Below are 20,539 nucleotides of genomic sequence, written 5' to 3'. Positions count from 1 at the left end.
GCCAGCAGTGCTAAACTGAAATAAAAGCTGAAAATAATGCTCGTTTTGCTGAATTATGCTTAAAATTATGCCAGCACAATCTACCAAAGCCTAGCCTAAAGCGCGGGAAAACAACCAAACTGTCTTTATTTTATATCACGGTGTCACGAAAATCATATATGAAATGTGAAAATGTGCCAAATAGTTGATTTTATTACCCTGAACAGTTCGGTACTTGAACATAAGCGTCATCGAGGGTAGGGAAAGACATCATACGCATCTATTTAGAAATCTTTATTTTCTTTGAGAGTTAGATAAAAGGGGAAATCCAGGTTTCCGGTGCAGTCAGATGACCTTCCTCTGAGCTAGTGAGTTCTCCTTAGATGGCCTATGATGTTGGTGAAGGCGTGACGTGAGTTCTGCTCACAGCTGAGATGTACTAACCAAAGAGAAAGACAAAATATGGTTAACTTAATGACCCCCGTCTATCAAACTCAATTACGAAGAAAGGAAGGTAAATTTTATGACAACTTCCTCTGTAATATCTATTTAGATCACTGTTGATCAAACTTAAAACAGATGCTCTGTATATGACGCTAAATATTGCAGTGATACGATAAAATAAATCTTCGAAAGTCATGTGCTTATCATGCCCTGCGGCGAGTTTTCCAAAGGGCCAAAAGGGCGATTCATTCTTGGCGGGTCGAAAAATGATTGATGTGGGGCATGTTCGTGGAGTGAGTGGTGTGTGATTCACCCGGAACGCGTGACTTCCTTCTGACAGTAACAAGACTAAATTAGACGCGCAGTTTTTTGTAAAACTGGTTTGTAATCAGGTGATTTCAAGGGGGAAGTCCCGATTGGTGCAGTAACCATATGGTGAACCGCCACATATGCATTTCAAAATCTGAGATTCAGGACACAAATATATAGGATACATGATAGTAATATTCCCCATCTAAATGAAAGAAACAAGCCGACAATTAAAGAATCTAGCTGAGCACTCTTAAAAATTATTCGATGCTATGAATCATGCAACAGTGTGCATCATGTAGCTAAGTGATGTACATGCCCTTCAGATCAAAATAAAAATCGCAAACAGATGAAATGAAACGTACACCAGGTAATTGAGTTTTTGCCAGTAACAGGTTTGTACTTGTCCCCCTTAAAATATCACATTGCAGAGTGTGTTCACGTGAAGGTTTTTTGCAGTTTTACAAAAGATAGGACAGACTTGGCACCGCGTTACAAGCCAACCTTTAGATGTTGAATGGATTCCGCACGTTCATCAAGTCAGGGTCAACCCAAGAATTAATCCTGAAAAAAACTTTTTTCCTCTTTTTCGAACAGAACAATGGAAAATTTGGACGCAAGCTTTATAATTAGTGATATCCAGGTAAGAAGAAATGTACTGTCTCGCCTTTTTGCACTCTGTGTTTCATGTCGAGTTTGTTCAATTTGCCGTTCCGAATCATCTTTCTGTCACATGATGTCTCAGATTGTTTGAACTTAAATTGGCCCTATTTCATATTTTAATTTTTAAAGTTGAATTCGATTCAATGTGTGCAGTTTTCTGTATCACATCTTCGAATAATGTAAATAGTTCAAATTTGATTTCAGTGCAACAGTCTGAAAACCTTCTTTCTGTTTACTGTTATGTGTTTGATTTTCACTACTTGAGGATTCGCATTCGATAACAGCCGACACTTTTTGTGGACTCTGAGACCGGCGCAATTTCAATCTCTAAAGCTGGGACAAAAATTTATTTCCATGCTCGGGTTTAGCGCTTATAGAATACAGCATATTTTTCCAGAAGTTTCTTGTAATAGGGGCGAAACCAGGAACTTCTTCGATGTGGAGGGGGGTTAACTTTGACTCAGGAAAAAATAAAAAACAGATTCTTTTTATTCTTTATCTATGTACGTAGCCATTCATTAATCTATTTATTAATTTTTTGTTTTTAAATTAGATCCTGAATAAGCTAAGAAATATTTCAAGACAAGTGAAGTTGAGAAGTCATATGCGATACTGTCGTTTGAAGAAAAATGGGTGCAAACAATTAGTGAAAAAAAACCCCACGGGTGATAGACCCTCCCCTCCCGGAACTTGCCAATAGAGAATTCAAGGGCCCAATGGGGTATTGGCTTTTGCAGCTAACGGTTAAAATTTTGGCCATTTTACGGCTAACGGTTCATATTATATATTCGAGTCACCGGAATTTTTTTTTTTTTTACGTTAAGTTTTTGTACGACTATCGGTTAAAGTATGTCAAAGTTCACGCCTAACAGCTAAATTTTTGCGCTGTTTTACGGCTAATGGTTGACCACACTGAGACCCTCATTGAATTCAACTTTAAAAAAAACAGTTTGCGGTTTTATTTCATCCATTTTGAAATCACTGGTGGTCCCTGTAATCTGATTAGCTCTAATTGGTGCGATTTTGTTCCCAAATCGCACCATTTTTTGCTCTAAATCGCACATTTTACCCTTGACTGAGTTTTTGACACATGACTCAAAGTCAATGTTTTTCTGTTTTGCATACAAAATAAGATGTAAAAGCCTTTTGCGGTTCCGCTTTTTAAATAAAATTAAAACCGGCTCAGTACTGCATCAGTAAAATATTTTTATTGACCAAGTCCTGTATTTGGGCGATTTCAAAATGGATGTAATAAAGTGGTAATTGAACCTCGTGTGGTGCAATTTTGGTCTGAAATCATACTTGTGATTTCAAATCGAACGAGCGCGCAGCGCTCTTTCGACTTTGAAATCAAACGTATGATTTCAGCCCAAATTGCACTCCACTCAGTTCAGTTACCATTATTTATCACACTGTGTGGATCAGAAGTTGAATTGTTTAAATGTTAAAAATTACAGTAAGTCAGTTGTAAGATGAGTCCTCAGAAAGACTCGATTTTAAGTCAAAATGTTTTACGTGACCAAGGAATGAAAAACAAAATTTCGTTATGTAACTTGATTCAAGTTAGCTTGTGTTCAGTTCATAGTCCCTTCTATTTTACTTCACCAAAAGATAGAACTGATTAAGTTGAACTTAATAGATGCCGGTTGGTATTTTTAACATATAATACCAGTGGCAGAAGTCAATTTTCAGATAAATCTGATAGTATTATCCTTTTGTTTTGGTCAGTTGTCGCTGGTTTGTCGGGAAGCAAAGAACATACCAGAGACTATTGGGAAAAAATATGGTAAAATAGTCAAGATCTTGGACCTAAGCTCTAACGAATTAAGGTAAAAAAAAAAAAAAAAAAAAAAAAAAAACAAACGTTGTTTTTGTTGCCGTTCTGAATAAAATTAATTCACCCTCTGCACCCCGCCTCATCTCCCACGTTTTTCCATTCAGTGCTACATATCCATAGCATTTGCACAGCGCCCGAAATTCTCAATGGGTGGTGACATCCAGCGGTACTCATAATCAGAGTAGTCATGAGTAACATAAGCTTAGTCTCTCCTCTTGGTCTCGTTACCGAGATGCGCTGACCGAGAAGATCTGGGAGATGGTTCGACAAGGAACTTCAGCTGGAATTCTATGCCCGGGATTCTATGCCGTCCCTGGGGAGACCCGGCCCTTTTTAACGAAACAAACACATTGTGGCCAAAAAAGAAAGTTCCCCAACACAAAGTTGACCTTTTGTTACCAATCAGAATCTTATTTTAATTTCTTGTATTTTAAAATATTCATATATATATATTTATTCATTTACAGATCGTTGAATGGCTTGTACTGTTTCGAAAATCTGGAGGAACTTATTCTTGACAACAACCAGCTGGGAGATGATGTGGAAATTCCCGTAATGGCCAATTTACACACTCTAACTTTAAACAAAAATAATATATCCTTTCCATTTTTTCTTCTACCTGGGATAGGCCTGCCCAGTAACTTGCCACGCCTATGTCCTTCGAGCTCTTATAACTTGCATCCTTCCCACTTGTCCAAGTTTGAGAAAAGACGAGTGAGTTTCGACGCATTTTGCTGAATTCAAAACTAACTCAAATGGAATTAAGTGTTGTCCATTTTAAACCCGCTTGCACAAATTTGATTTAGAGACGTGAAGATGATACTGATGTATTTGGTCATAACTCGAGCGAAAGGCCTTTACGTGTTCGTGTCACGTGACCCTGTCGGCCATGCAAGATAACAAAACATCAGAGGGTAATATAAACCGTTTTTATCAATTTTTTGTTTTTCAAGGAGTTCTCTTCTCACTTTTTTTGTTTGATCCTTAACTTTTAATACATATCCAATCTAGACGTATTCTTGGACAAAGTTTCTAAGAATTTACCCTCTCTGAAATATCTCAGCCTGCTAAGTAACCAGGCCTGTCCAAATGAACTGTCATTTTCAAACAGAGACGAAGAAGATTATCAACGATACAGGTGATTACTTTTTACTTAACTTGAATTTCTTATTTTGCCATCGTTTAACATCTGGCTTCAATTTCATTTTTATTGAACTTTCTTAATCCCTTTCATTTTATCTTTTTAATTAATCTTTTCCCTATTTCATTACGGGCTACTGCGGCTGCATTTCCATTTTTACGAGGTTGGGTTAAGAACGAGTTTCTCGAAAATGTTTTGAAACTTCAGCAACCTTGCTTATGATTTCTCTGCAACTTTTTGGCAATTTTTAGCATATATTTCCATAGATCTATTGAGAAATGTTTTATCATCCTTATAATGTGAACAAACTATCTGAGTGTTATTCCAAGATGCCCGGGTGTTCGAGATCTCTCTCTTTCAGTGCAAAGACTTTGATGTCGATGTAATTTTCATTCTGAAAGATAACAACTCTCGCGCAAAATGATTTTCAGGTTATCGAGTAATTAAGGTTTTCTGATTTGGCTCTTTGTCAATTTTGAGGGGGGTTTATGATCCATCTCAGTGTAACCTGTTATGTTCCAGTGTTGTCATCCGTATGATGCACGATCCTCGCAGTAGATAGCGCTATTTATGCAATAGCGAAAATCAGACCTGAAAAAAATCAGGCTTGTACGGGACTCGAACCACTGACCTCTGCGATACTAGTGCAGCGCTCTACCAATTGAACTAACAAGCCAACTGGAAGCTTGGTTCAGTGGTTCGGGCCCCGTACAGCCCTGATTTTTTTCAGGTCTGATTTTCGCTATTGCATAAATAGCCCTCTCTACTGCGAAGGATCGTGCATCATACGTATTTAATACCGCAGTTCAAAATATATGAACTTCATATATTTATTGTATCTCAGTGTTGTCATCATTGTTAACGGTGATGATGATAGCGTTGATGATTGTGATCTTAATGACGCAAATGATAACGACGACGATGAAAACAGTGTTGCCCTTGATGATGATGGTAATGATGATATCAACAACGATAACGATAACATGACCACAATGCTAACATTACAATATATGATGCCGTTAACAATGATTATATGACTTGTACGACATGAATTATCTTTTATCTCTACTTTATCCTTCAGATACTATGTACTTCACCGGCTGCCAAACCTAAAATTCCTCCATTCCAGGCCTGTTCAAAAAGCAGAGAAGAGAGAGGCACAGAGAGTTGGTGCTTATATGAAGATCGTTGCCCCTTCAGTAACCGACCTGGTAGGTTGCAGAAAATTGCAACATTGATTCGCGTTGTCTCCACTTGAGAAAAACTAAACCCCAAACCTTAGTCCTTCGCTCCGACGAAGGGCTAACGCTCGAAACGTCAGCTTTTGCAATCGTTACGGTGACCAATTTACCATTTCAACTTTGTTGATATATCCAAATTATTTCGTTACCCCCACCGACGCAGCCCCAAACAGTTTCTTTTACAAACTATCAGCCTTTATTCACTAGAACGTGTTCTGTAGCTGTTAAAACCAATTTCATTGCGTTATGATTTTCTTGATTGACAGAAAGCTCAAATGCAAGAAAGCGTGGAAATATCAAGATTCACTCCGCTGCCCAGTGCTACAAAGGCTCCAGGTAAACACAGGGGAACGTTCGGACGAATTCGGTACAATTACTCTGGGAAGAACTCTGAAGGCAATAGATTTATTAAGAATGCTCAGCTTTGAACCTGGAAAGTATTCTACAATTTTCATTGTAATTTAAGACCTCGTACCGTGAGATGCGGACCGAGATTTTCGCTCGTATCTGTGGCCCGCGCGTTCGCGCTTGGGCCATGGATCAGAGCAGAAAAGGAAACAAGGTTCCGTAATCAACATCAGGGACCGAGCAAACGAGGTTAGTTATTTTGAAGGTAGTTATTTTGCCTCTGGGTTCCAACAGGAGGGTCTCAACGGGGTAAACTGTTAGCCCTAAAACAGAACACGCGTTGATAGTTTCGTTGTGCTTTAAATTGTTGCTGGTTTGTCGTATCTTCCTACTCAGCCTGTCGAGGAGCAATAAATCAATAAATCATTTAAAACCTATTGGATAAAGTAGAGTGGGAAATAATATAACAGAAAGAATGTGTAAAGATCAATAAAACCTTATTACTGAAAATGAAAAGGCAGTATTGTTTTTATCTCCCTTCTCCCCCCCCCACCCTTCGCCTCCCCCTCCCTCCCTCCCTGTGTACTCTCTTCTTGATTTGACCTGTCACAGTTTAAGATTCAGATGACCTAATGCAAAATGCATTTTTATTTTTGATTAATACACTCGGACAGTTTATGCTTGTCATATGCTATTTCTAGTATTATTTTCTTAAAAAAACTGTTGTTCAATGCGTTAAACAAAAAAAAAAGCAAACTACAGCGGTAATGCTTAGCCACAGTATACACTAAGCAGCAAGGATCAGTCCACGTAACATAAGTTAAATAAATGAGACATTTCTCGTTCGTTCATGTCTGTTAATGATAAACTTAGGCTATCAACAGCATTGTATAGCGCTTGTTGTCTAAGAAAAAAAAGTTTAACACAACAAAAATAACTTGTTACCAAAGGTGTTTTGTTCAGAAATTAGGGACACAGCTGATTAAACAATCTGTATATAACTAAAAGCAACAACAAACATTCGCAAGATCATCTCTTTTAAATAAGTCGAGGAAATGTAACATAAAGTCAATAGTTGAATATCACTTAAGCGTCAATCGATTCGAGGCTTCAACATCCATCCGCAGGCAACGGGTTCAAATTCCCTACCCCAGCTAGGTAAGGTTCAGACTCGCCATCCCCAGGCTGGGCCGGCAACAGTCAAGTGCTAGTGGGTTGCCCTGGGGGGATGTTGAAGAACGAATTGATCGATGCATTATGCACTAAGAATCTGAGCTTGATGCAGAGCAATTTTTAACGAAATTTCGCAGGTAATTCGAGATTTTATAGATTTACCTTAACTGTGCATGCGCTCATCGATTGACCTATAAACTCACGCCATCCTAAAAATCAATCCGATGCAAAACAAAATCCAAACACGAGTTAGCTGAAGCGCGCTATCCCATGCTCCAGGCAGTCTGCACTTTTCTGTTTTGAGTTTGCAGCAGATACTTTCCATGTATCTGATTGCTTGTTGATTTTACCTACTCTGGTTTGGTCTTACAACACTCAATGGAAAAGCGCTCTAACTGCGCAGGTACCGTGTCGCTACTATCTTTAAGCACTGACAATCAAATAATATCCGGATAAGAATGAGTAACCCCAAGCGTACTTGAGCTAACCTTAAAAGCAGTCATATGGCTACTGAGCAAAGTTTTTATCGACTTTGTACCTATAAAATCTCTATTTGAAAAGAGGCCCCCAAGGGGAACTAAAAATTGAAATAGAAATTGATGAAAATGTCCACGCCTAGGAGGACCCAAGATAAAAAGAACTTGTGTCTGGCACCCGAAGATGTAACGACAAGATTTCTACACTCCCCTACCCTTCAGGAACCTCTGAGTTTCATATAAAGTGAACAACTTAGGAACCAGTCAATATTTATCACCTGGTGCTGTTTTGGGGGATTTTAAGGGGGGACCACTAGTTTTTTTAGGGGGAACGGAAGGGGGCATCAGTCTTCGCTGACAGAATAAAGAGGGGGCACTAATGAAAATTGACTGTCAATTACATGCATTTGAGGGGGATTATAAGGATATTTCAGAGCCTTATGGGGGGATTAGGTAAATTGAATAGTGACACAATCAACCCCAGGTGACAAATAATGACCGGCCCCATAAGGACTTTGTAATCAGCTTAGATAAACGAATTTTTCTATATCAGTAAAGAAAAATTAAAGTAATAACGTTACTTTTTCTTTGCTGAAAGAGCGACATGAAAATGCCAGGATGTTTTTTTTCCTATATTTTAGTTGGCCTACACTGCGCTTATTAGTTCATATACAATCGTAATGTAAAGCAAAGCCTGAAGAAAACGTACCAGAGAATAGGAACCCTAACCTTGGGTCTCCAGTTTTGCAACTACTCTCTGTGGTACCCCATGGAAAGTACTGGCTGTTATACAAACCCGGGACAGGAAGTACAAAGGATGGCAGTGGTACGTCACATATGAAACGAGCCACTCCTTGTTGAGGGGGCAGAGAATATGGGCATTGGTTCTGATAAAGATCCAAGTCATGTCCCAATTTCACGAATTGGCAACCATCCGAAACTGGCCTGATTGCAATATACGTGTTGTTAATTAAAGATCCATTATTCATTACATCGCTACATCTATATTCAAGGCAAGTGGCCGATGCTGTTTGATTATCCAAAGTCGCTCTTGTTATGTCAGTACTGTAACCATAGAGGTCTTTCTTGTTTGCTGTGTAACTTTCGGCTTTGAACACTGATCTCCTTCCGGTGACTGTTATTTTAACATAACATTTATCTCCATCACTGGGCCAGTCGTAAGTTTTAACTGTGCTCTTATAACTATCGTCAGGCAACCTAAAGGCCCATGGGATGATGTACGGATCATTACATCGCACGATTACTCGTTGTTTTAGGAAAATCCTTACGAAGTTTTTGAAAATCTAAGACAAACGTTCCTCCATTTACCGTTCTAAGGATACAACTGGTACAGTTCTCTGAGCTAGTTTCTTCGCATTCCAGCTCTGGCAGATTAAGTTTGCAAATTTAATCCATCAGATACAAATCTAAAAGGATGATTATGATTTGATTTGATTTTGCTTTTGGATCGTTTCCAGCTGACCATACTACATAGTTTTGTTCAACAGCTATCGTCTTAACATGATTCAACGGAACGAAAATCAGGACAACAAGTGTTAAGAAGCTATCGCAATTTTGCAAAGGATGCAATGCATCTCTGTTAATTATTGATGAAACCTGATTCACTTTATTGGTAACGAATTATATACTTTGCGAAGAAACGTATTTGACAGATATTTATATAAATATGAAATAGCTATTTATCTTAAAATGGCCAACTGCTCAGAGCTAAATACGTAAAGTAACTAGAAACAGAGTATTAACTTGACGGAAGCAAAATAATCTGGTTAAAGTTAATGGAAAGATTACGCAAATGAGGTGTGCTAGCCATGTCCACCTCAGTGCTACGTCACTTTTACTATCAGTTGTAAAAAAATATTCACTGTGAGAGGAAGATCGCTAAAAGGAGAGGACGAACTTCCTTTCGTAGTGAAAAGTAATACGATAATGATGTCAGTCTTCTGTAAAATGTCAAGTCCACGTCGAATTCCCCTCAAAAAAACTTCACAATCATGGTTTAACTGTAGAATGAAGGCAAACAGTCAATTTTAGGTATCACATCAAAAATGTTTGAGTTCAGGCAAAAAATAAAATATCGTAGTTCATCTTTGTGTAAACAATCTATGTTTCTCCCCTTTGTGTCGTCTACATATATAAAACACTCCTTTCCCAGCGGGTCAAAGAATAGAATGACGCGATAGCAGCAGATTGTGCAATACCGACCTTTCGACTTAGAGGGTCATGCATTGATTTAACCCCGGGACCTCTCGGCACATCCCGGGATGCTGTCACGCAACAAGTAACACAAGACAATTAAACATTAGCCGGATTGCCAGGGGAAAAACATAAAAATCCCCTTCGCAACCAAACATTTCATTTATAAAGATAATAGTTCTTCAATTTATCTTTGGTTGATCCTTGCCTTAACCTCCTCATCAACCCCTAGACTGACAATTTGAACATAAACGGAATAAGGCTGTTATACATTTTAGTTGGAAATTATGTGAATGCATTGACATCAATTAGATGATTTCAGTTACCACAGTTAAATCTTCCATGACATAAGCACCACATACCGCTGGTTATAATGGTTACAATTATCTAACTGAGTCGAACTTTCGTGCATCGAATCGAAATGATGCAAGTAATGACAATTTATTTCTTTAGAGCCAATCTGTTTAAGATATGTTCAAAAGAAAAGATTGAATAGACCAATCGCAAGAAAACTCCCCACTCGAATAAACAGTAGCAGAAACTATGAAATACTATATAAGCCAATTTTTTCAACCAAGGGCATGATTCTGCAATACATCAGACACGATTCGATAAGGTTTACTCTGAACTACGTTTTGATATCAAATTTCATCAACTTATGGAGAACCGTCCGTAAAGAGTATTTAATGGGTAGTAAAAGCAAATGCGTCCATAACATTTTGTTCAGAATGATTTTTTTCAATAGTCACACCTATAATTTTTTGCCGAACTCTTAAACTGAGCAAAGAGGACTCTTCGCAATGAGAAATCTTCGGAACTTTCTAAACACTGAATTAATGGCGTGTTGAATGAATGAATGAATGAATGAATGAATGAATGAATGAGTGAATCAATCCATCGAACGTACAAAGAATGATAAAAATAGATTTACATACCTGCATGTATACTCCACTGATGCCCCATCGGAATATATCTCTGACAAATCTTGTCCGTTATAAAGTTGGTTATTTCTAAGGCATCGCGCTTCCCCTCCTTTCTTAATAGAGTGCGAGAAAGTAGAATACCCGAGCATCGTGCTTGAAAATGGAATGCACAGCCACTTTTCCTGGCCTGCAGCGGTGGGCAGAGCTCCCTTAGGACACAAACTTTCGTCTTCCTGAACAGCATTCAAAGCATGAGCCGTTTTATCATACTGGCACTTAGCACTCGACGTCACTGGAGTCAAAAGAACAACGGCTCGATTTTCACTTGTCGGACACCTGAATTGGAGGCAAGTAACGCTGCCCGAGCCCGAGGTAACGCCTTTTGACATTCTGATGTGAAAGCCGAAAACAGTTTGGGCATCTGTTTCATAGCTAGTGGCCATGAACAAAGCATTAATGCCAGTAATTTTAACTTTGATAAAACAAATATCGGCCCTGGTCGACGAAATCCAATCAAGGTAATCAGGAGGACTGAGTAATGCGTATTCCGGAAGGGTGTTTTCATGTGCCTTAAACACAAATTGTCCACCCTTTTCCGGACTGTTTGGATCATTCAAGGACATTTTACACTTCTGCATTTCACTTCCAATATTCCTGGAGTCGTCATAGTAAATCGGCCCGGTTTGATTCATTAGGGCACTATGAAACTTAAATGATCCAATAGTCTCACCATCACCTACAGTTGATACAATATCACCTTGAAAGTGTTTTATGTAATGTTTGATATCTTGATCAGGATCATAATACTTGGAATCCTTTTCCGCTTGAAGGTAGTAGTCCTTATCTTTCCAAATCGCCATGCAAACTACACCTTGATTTGTAATGCGCTGAACGTATCCCTTGTTGTCTTTACGGATGGCCGTTATGATGACGTTATCCTCTGCTGAACTGACCGTTACTCGTACGCCGACTCTCATTTCTGGCCGATCAAAGTTGAGAAATTCCTGAGCTACGGACGGTGTCACAGTTCCTACTAGAAAGACTCTGTTGGTTCGTTTTCGTCTTCGTTTGCTTCCATCTTCGAGAGAAAAATCACCAGCCTCCCTCCACCGTCCTGTCTTCCGGTCAAGCCAGTAAAGTTTAGCGGAGGCATTACCTTCAGACACGGTCAAGTTGAGTTTTTCTGGATCTAGGTAGACTTTCATGGGCTTTGACATAACTAGGGGTTTACCTTTATCATCCTCCATCTTAAGCTTAATCATACCATATGTCTCAAGGATTTCTTCATCACCGTCTTCACTCACGGTGGTAAAATCTCCAGGAGCTGTGAGGATGTCAGAGAGGTTACGTGGATCAGTAACACTAAGTGAAGCCTTGGCATTTCCTTGGAAAACAGAACCGTCCTCCGTCAATAGGGTATTTTCGGGTAGTTCAAGGTCAGCAAAGCTATCAGAATCACCTCCTAACGGCAAATCCAGTGGTTCAGACGCGTTAAATATGACAGGCTGTGGTTTTTCTCTAAGTGTAACCTTATACATTGCCTTCTGTCCTTCATTTAAAATAAATGTTTTGTCTTCTTCTTGAAATTTTTTGAAAATTTGGTCTTTAAAAGTCACTATTGCTCGTTTTGTATCTGGCGGAACAGAAAATGAAAACATTCCATTCAAGTCGGTTCTTTCGACTTGTTTACCATTAAAGAGCAAATCCACAAATTTTGCTGGTTCACCCTCCTGGCCAACAGTAAGGCCATGTATAACTGTTTGTTCATCGATACAATTTCCACAACCGCAGGTTCTTATTTTGGAAAGAGTCAATGACATGATGGAGCCACACTTTGCTAGAACGCTATCAAAAGAGCGAGGCCCACAGCAATACTGGGAATCTGAACAAGAAGAATTGAAGGTGTCATTTCCCTTAACACATGCAACACGTTTACATTCCCCCACGTCCAAGACTGTGGTGTTTGTGCCGTTTAAAACGCAACCAGGAGGTAGTGTCTGGTTCTTCGAAATGGGAGCTGAGGGGCATGAGTCCTCTGATCTTGCTGAAAACGAAAAGATTGTAACATTACGATGCATCATGTACATAACGCGAGATGCATAATAAGGAGAGCAATTTGAAACCTTCAAGTCCTACATGTTACACCATTTTTCACGAAACGTTCAGAAGATGACTTACTGCTTTTGCATCTAATTCAAGGATTTTTCTGATCTATCTGGAGTCTTGGAAAGAAGTGGCAGCATATAGATATATATATATATATATATATATATATATATATAACTGCAAACAGTACCGTTTCGGCCTTCTGGGCCTCATCAGTGCAGTGCTGATGCTAGGATGGGGAAGAACCGTTATGATTACCCCGAACGATCCCACATTTGTGGTATCGTCTAAGCCATGCCAGAGTGCTCAAACTAGGAAAGCCTAGTGAGCTATGTGCAATAATAGCGGCAATGACTCACCCCACAGTGCTCAATTTGGGCATGAAAGCAGAGTTTTGTATGCCAAAGAGCTATATCCTGTATTTATCATATATATTTTTACATATATATATATATAAAGTGTGACTTGATTTTCGTAGAACAGTGCTCAATACATAGAAGTAGAGCGAAGTATATATTGTGGGAGGAAAAAGACAAGTAAACTACAAGTTCCCACAATGTATATATATATATATATATATATATATATATATGTAACTGCAGACAGTACTGTTTCGGCCTTCTGGGCCTCATCAGTGCAGTGCTAATGCTAGAATGGGGGAGAACCGAGACGGTCACCCCAAACGACCCAACCTTTGTGGTATCGTCTAAGTCATGCCAGAGTGCTCAAACTAGAGTAAACCAGCGAGCATGCGCATGCATGTATATATATATATATATATATATATATATATGATAAGTTCAGGAAAATGCACGAACTTAGGAACATTTCGTTATTAGTGGATACAAGCACCGTTTTGGAAATATTTCATACAATACGGGTGAGATGGAAGCTTATTTGTAGTTATGAACGCGATCATAATTAGCTGCATCTCTCTAGTTTTGCACATTTATCATGCTGATTATGGACGAAGAAACCTTACCAAAGACTTTCAACTCCGCCACTTTGGAAAATTCGGAGCCAAACTGGTTTATCACCCGACAACGGAAACTTCCATTTAAACCAGTGACGTCACTTATTTCAAGAGTGTTGTTGTAATTGTACAAGTCTTTGTCGATGACGTTGTTCTCTTTAAACCTGTACATAAAAAGAGCGTCGCATATTAGTATTACGCCAAATCTCATCAAGGTTAAAACTGTTTTCCTTCATATGTATGAGAAGTATTGGTCATCATATGTAGGAGAAGTATCGAAGGTGAACTTTGATCTCAGCTTTCCTTTATTTCCTCACAAAATAACTGTCAAGGGGTGCGCCATACATCATACATGAAGGGAATACTGAGCATTGAGTCTTACACAGCCATACATGATCACTACTAAGCTTACTTTATGGAAATTATGCTAACAGGTAACGCATTCATACTTCTCCTGCTCTTTGTAACCGAAAAGGTAGAGAAAGAAATATTTGGTGATAGAAAAATGTATGGACCTCTACTCAATTTTCTCAATAACATGGAGCAGTTATATACAGGCAATTGTTTTAGACGCCTGAAGGTAAAATAACTCAAACTATAATTCCAAAATTAAAAGTTAAAACAATTTATCGAGGTAAAAAGAATATATTATTAGCCGATCAAAATGGAACAGATTTCACAATCAAGTTATAAGGAAGTTACTAGCTTACCATTCTATTTCCGGTGGAGGGTTTCCTTCCCCATCACAACAAAATGTAACACTTTGACCAGCTATGCGCATTTTACTCTTAGGATGAACTGTGACAGATGGTGGAACTGTATAAAAAGATATATCGTGCAAAATAAACTTTGCGTTTCTTCCTGTCCTAATTTTCATTTTTTGACTGCATTTTTAAATACTATCGCATATACGAACGACTCTTTTTCAATTATCTAATTCTGTTAAAAGAAGTGTTCACTCCTCTACCAAGTCCCTCCATATCTATAAGCTCCTCAACTACTCATTCATTAATTTGATCAGTCTTTCGGTCAGCCAGTAGTTTCATAGGTCGTAAAAGGTCTAAGCCAGTTATTCAGTGCGTCAGTAGCTCATTTGGTCAATAAGTCAGCAAGTCTGCTGGCATGTTTGTTATCTAGTTCATTAGTCTCCTCGGTAAGTCTTTACGTTCGCAAGCCCGTTTGTAAGTTGGTAAGTTTAAAAATCTGTACGTCAGTAAGTCTGTATTTTTGTACGTTAGTCGGTCAGTAACTGTTGGTGAGTCTATACTACTCTAAATGAAAAGTACAAAGGAGTCAGTTACTCGGTAATTCTGCAAGTTGAAAATTTTACAACGCCACAAGTAAAATATTCAATTGGTCAACTATTCCGCCTGCTAATCTACAACTGTGTCAGTCAGTAGGTCAGTAAGTCAATTCGTTAGTTCGTCATCAAGTCAGTAATCCTGTAAGTAATGAGGTCAGTTGAGTAAGTAAGTATTGAGGTCGGTGGTCACTAACAAGAGTGGGTAAGTAAGACTGCAACTCTTTGTCTCAGTAAGTCTGTGATTCAAAAGCTTTATCAGCATGCTGGTTAGTCAATCAGAAGGTAAGACTTAGGTCTGTTAGTCAGTTAGTTATTGGTACTCTTACAACCGTCATTATCCAAGAGATTATAATCTCTTGCATTATCATCATCGCCATTACTATCGCTATCTGGTTACCATAATGATTGTAATTATCTGTAATTGTAATTAATTGTAATTATAAGGCTAACTGTTCTGTGAGTCAGTCAGTCAGATGGTTATATAGTTCATCAGTGAATGTAATACCCATCAGCCTGCATAATCATTCTATTCAGTCATAAAGGTCGATTTTTCAGGTAGAAGTACGCGTGGCCGAGGTCTAGACCCAACGGTCTAGGTCTAGACCCCTAAAGGTTGGAGGAAATGGGGAGGACCACAACACACAAAGAGGACGATGAACCCTTGAATAGTGAGATGAACTAGTCTTAAACTAAGAGAAGACTATTTTTATATAAAGAGACTGGCTGCATGAGGAAAGGAAAGAATCCAGGTATATGAAAGCAAACATTGATGGCTTAGACGCCTACCTGCAAACTCTAATTTCACGATAACAGAAGCTATCGTGGGAGTAAGGACATTGGCTCTTTTCGTCACAGGGACAAACCCATGTTTTACAAGTAACAGCTCTTGCTTATCCGCGCAGACACCCAGAGTCATGAAGTGTCCACTGGTGTTCGTCTTTGCAAGAATATTATACGGTGTCTCTGCCAATGATATGTTTGCCTCAGACAATGGTGCGTTGTCTATCGTCAAAACCCGACCAGTAAGCACGTGATGATCACATGTACATGCATCACAGGCTGCATTCAGTGTTCCAGTTGTGCAGTTTCTTGAACAGTCTAGAGTAGTTATGAGGTGAAAATTATTTCTTAATTGTGAATTAACTCAAAAATGAAAACCGTCCCACTTCTATTTTTTTTTAAGTCAAGAACATTGCCCTCGGCCAAAACGAAAGGCAGAGAAGCACAGAAACCTAAGTTGACAAAGAAAAACAAAAAATAACAGCCTACACTCTACGTGGTTGCCTTTTTATAAGAAAATGTAAAAAACGCGACATTCAGTATCAATCTGCATCAAATGTTTCTTCTCTCTTTAATTGCTGCGTGTCAACGTTAGCTTGAGAACAATGAAGGGGGCTTCTTCAACGCTTCTCTGGCTCAGCCCTCATATGAAGATGTCAAAACAAAAGAAACAAAAATTAATAAATATTCCATATTTTAGAATACTCCGAGCTGTTATGTATTCAGTACTTGCGTAAATTGTTACCAGCCTAAATAAACACTCTTAGTTAGTCAAAAGAAGTTGGTAGAAAGGTAACTAACAAGTGTTTGTTAAGTTTTGTTTGTTTTGTTTGACATCTTTACATAATCACTGAACCGGTAAAGCGTTTATAGGGTGCAATCTAGGGAGGGGCACATTATCGTATACCGAGCAAAACCTAATCCCACTCAAATTTCCAATAATTACTTTTGCGATCTTTTACAATGCTTAAAACATATTTTTTCACTAACAAATAACATCATTTTATTTCATCCCTGAGTTAGAACGAAATAAAGCAAATAAAATCAAACCTAGAGAAGAAAAAGTGCGATCTTGATGATACGATTGATAGAAAGACCACGAGACTGAATATTGTCTAGCCAATTTTTTACGATCCTGGTAATAGATTCCCCACCGCATAGCAGGTTGCGGGGCTTAGCTTCCAAATTTTCGTTTTGAGGAAGCAACCGGTGCTCCCCCCTGTTGATCTGCCACCTAAAGAAAAATTTGTATGGAAATCTTCACAATCTACATTAAAGGTAATCAGTCAGTAATTGTCCGACGTGATCTTAAATTTAGACAAGCTTTAATTTTAAGCAAAATAATGTCGAAACTTTAAGAGGACATAATTACCTGGGCAGTTCCATTCTGCACATGACCAAGTCTGCGAGGATTTTCCAGCACAGGAGATGGGAGCAAAGACTGCGCCCTTATTAACGGCCACACATGTTCTGTTTCGATATCGTGAACCAGTACCACATGTTTTGGTGCAATCACTCCACGAGCTCCATCGAGACCACTTAGATTCTGAAATTGATATAGTTTTAGGTCGCACTCAGAGAATGGGTAAAAGGATGACAGTTCAATGTTATTCAAAGTTATTAGTGTTAATCATATCCTTAATCAACACAGGAATAAGTAAGTTCAGTTTAAATTGAGTCTTTTTCTCGACGCAGCCGCATTTTGTACAGCTTATGATAGTTTCGGAGAGAGAAGGTCAAAAGGGAATGTAAGAACCAAGACAAAACATCAATTTCACTTCAAAAGATGTACGCGCAAGAGTGACCTGATCAACAAGGATTTTTTTGCGTGTTGTTGTGAGACAAGTAAGAGACTTCAATGTCGTAACTAATGGACTTTATTTGCGTGACTGACGCAAGTATATCATCATCAATCAGATATATATATATATATATTGATTTCATATTTTCACGAGTGGGTGTACTTCAGCAAATATCGATCCGGGCCTCTTAATTTCTCAATCGTGTGTGTTCTTGAACAGGAATCATAAGTAAAAATGGGCTCCCTTTGCATTTTCACGATCGTTTCCCTCACTCAAAATAATAAAGAATTTCAACTCTCACCTTTGTTGGGCAAAAGATTTGCGATAACTGTCAAGCCAGCCACACTGCTCATTGGGCGTACTTTGCTCATCGATGATATAATTGGAGAAACAATCGTTCTCTTTATATTTGTGCTTAATGACACAATGCTTGATAGTGAGTATGTCTGAAGTTGCTCAGAGACAGCCGAAGTAGCTTTTGGTGAAGGCACTGTCTTCGACGATATCAGGGATGAGGTGGCAGCTACAAAGAAATTTGAATATAAAGCGCAATCCTTCGAACTCTAATTTATTACCTTCTCCGCGTATGGCAGGGGAACCGCAACAGCGGGTAGCCAGTTACTGCGGGCCCTGTAATACCCACCCATCGCATCCCAGGGGAGGACATCCACCAAACAGTAATCTCGTAGGTGGGAAGTTAACGTCTCCTACCCTTAACCCTGCAGGAGACGGGGCCTACGGTTTATTCGTCCTTATCCGAGGAGAGTAGAATATCTATCCATTTCTTGATATCATGGAAGGTAGCACATTCTCCTAAGTTTTTTTAATGCCCTGAGTGTTGGTCCGGCCGGGACTTGAACCCTCGGTCTTCCGCACAACAGTCCGGCGCTCTACCAATTGAGCTAACCAGGAGGCGGGTCTTTGGCATCCTGTATCTCCTCACTCAGCGAAATTTAAACAAGACACGAACTATAATGGCAGACATAGTATTCACCAATAATAACATAAGTTGCAGATTGAGTTCCAGGCAAAAGTCAACTTAACTGAGTATGAATTACCTTAACGGATATTATAGAACTAGTTTTAGCTGTATATACTTCGATAAGACAACACCAAACGATTATTTCAATCTCTGCAATCGTTCTGCCATATTCCGAGGCACTTGAGCCATATTTCGAGGCACTTGAGCTAGCTCACGACATACTGCCATCTTGTTTAAGAACAAAATAGTATATCTATTCACTTGAATTTGTCGATGCTTTTGTAAGAAAATGCCCTACGAAAGCAAAATGCATCTTTTAAAGAAAATTTCCACCAACAACAATGTTTAAGTTCAAATTTTGCGAGGAGATTCAGCTAAAGAATTTTATATGGTGACTATACCAAACGGTAGAACAGCCTACTCCTTAGTCACAGGAGTTTTCATTTATAGAGCAGCTAATAAATTCGTTGTCAATTCCAGCTGATTCATATGCCATATGGCTACGAGAGGTTACTGGAATCGCTCCATGGTATGATTTGAAAGTAATTTCTGACCGAAAGTAAAATTATGGATCTTTGTTGCGCGAACTGATTAGACTTGTGGGCAAAAATTTATGGTCTGGTTACTAGACTTGAGATATCGAACAACTCTAGCAGTTTCAGGTATTAAAAACTTGGCTCAGTACTGTGGAGATAATGGTAAAACTGTATCACTTGGCAACGATTATCTAAACTCAATAGACAAACCTGATTTCTTCTTTGCTGTAGCATCACTGGCCATGGAAGGTCGACCCTGTGACGCCACTTCGTGAACCGAAGTAGAACCTTCGATAGTCGGTGAAATAAAGCCTTCTTGTTTCGATGCCAAAGTGTTGAAAATGGACTCTAAAATCAAAATTATAGTAATGATGGTTAGTGATGACGATGACTTATACCATAAAAATGTCGTAAATTCAGCACCGCTAAACCAATGACACTAACCTTGGAAAATAGTCGTTCGAGTTGTTGAACCAACAACAACTTCGGATATAGTTCTGCTGTCTAATTTTTTAGCGTTCGGTTGCTCTTGTGTATTTTCTATGAAATAAAGTTGGAATTTTTTTTATTACTCTCTCTTTTTGTACTGTGAAGAAGTGGAATATGGCCATCAATAATAATTAGTGAGCTTAGTAATCAGTAAAGGTTTGAGCCATTTCTGCTATCAGTTGTCCTTTGTTTTTGTATCTTAAAGCTGAATTGACAGTAACAATCACACTTTGGGTTTTTACCAACAACAAATTTAAAAAAGTTATTGTTTATGCTTTCCATTTGGCTGATTACTGGTTTGTTTGATAGCTTGGGATTTGGAGATAAGTCCTTTCAAAGGATTTTTTAACAGTAACACAAAGGACGCACACGCATAGTTTAGAAGAGAATTAAGTTATCTTTCAAGGTAGTGGGCAGATCCAAGATGGCAAATCAAAGAGTCTGCTACAGAGTATCAGTGCTAAAAGGTCTTTAAGCCGATTAATCACCCAAGTTAACGTTAATTAACCTGGAACGAAATGATTGCTGCACCAAGATCCTTCGTATTAGACAGCCGACCGCAAGAAGATTGGATTTCTTTGTAATGAATGTTAGCAATGAAAAGATAACATAACTCACCGTTGGAGCTTTTATTTTTCCCTTTGGCTTTCATATAAATGGGAATCAACGTACCAAGAAGGACTCCCACCACTACTAGAGTAATAGCAACCAGAATTGCTTTGAGCAAACGCCTATCTGGACTGGACGATTTTGAAACCGTCACAATATATTTATTCCTTTGCGGATTTCTGTTCCCCGCTGGCTTCATTTCCTTCTGTGT

The 20,539-nt window shown here is 38.7% G+C and overlaps 2 protein-coding genes across 3 annotated transcripts; one reads left to right on the top strand and one right to left on the bottom strand.

The window, feature by feature from the left end:
• Positions 1 to 260: 260 nt before the first annotated feature.
• Positions 261 to 20,539, bottom strand: LOC111336381 (cartilage intermediate layer protein 1). The gene is made up of 10 exons (XM_088748041.1): positions 20,338 to 20,539; positions 19,675 to 19,770; positions 19,441 to 19,578; positions 18,014 to 18,235; positions 17,283 to 17,456; positions 15,917 to 16,228; positions 14,538 to 14,643; positions 13,837 to 13,991; positions 10,761 to 12,792; positions 261 to 418 (listed from the first exon to the last, which is right to left on the bottom strand). The coding sequence occupies exons 1-10, from the start codon at positions 20,525 to 20,527 to the stop codon at positions 403 to 405; spliced, it is 3,441 nt and encodes a 1,146-aa protein (XP_088604167.1). The 5' UTR covers positions 20,528 to 20,539; the 3' UTR covers positions 261 to 402.
• On the top strand, positions 385 to 6,718 carry LOC148739990 (leucine-rich melanocyte differentiation-associated protein-like). Of its 2 annotated transcripts, XM_088748039.1 has the most exons (7): positions 385 to 493; positions 1,330 to 1,375; positions 3,124 to 3,224; positions 3,700 to 3,832; positions 4,237 to 4,370; positions 5,455 to 5,584; positions 5,881 to 6,718. In XM_088748039.1, exons 2-7 carry the CDS (start codon positions 1,334 to 1,336, stop codon positions 6,040 to 6,042), a joined length of 702 nt encoding a protein of 233 aa, XP_088604165.1. In that variant the 5' UTR covers positions 385 to 493; positions 1,330 to 1,333; the 3' UTR covers positions 6,043 to 6,718. The 2 variants fall into 2 exon arrangements, with proteins under 2 accessions (XP_088604165.1, XP_088604164.1); XM_088748038.1 differs by lacking the exon at positions 385 to 493 and having other exon boundaries at positions 1,206 to 1,375.

The sequence above is a fragment of the Stylophora pistillata genome, chromosome 2 (genome assembly GCF_964205215.1).
Source record: "Stylophora pistillata chromosome 2, jaStyPist1.2, whole genome shotgun sequence".
NCBI lineage: Eukaryota > Metazoa > Cnidaria > Anthozoa > Scleractinia > Pocilloporidae > Stylophora > Stylophora pistillata.
This window is presented reverse-complemented; position numbering and strand designations above follow the sequence as displayed.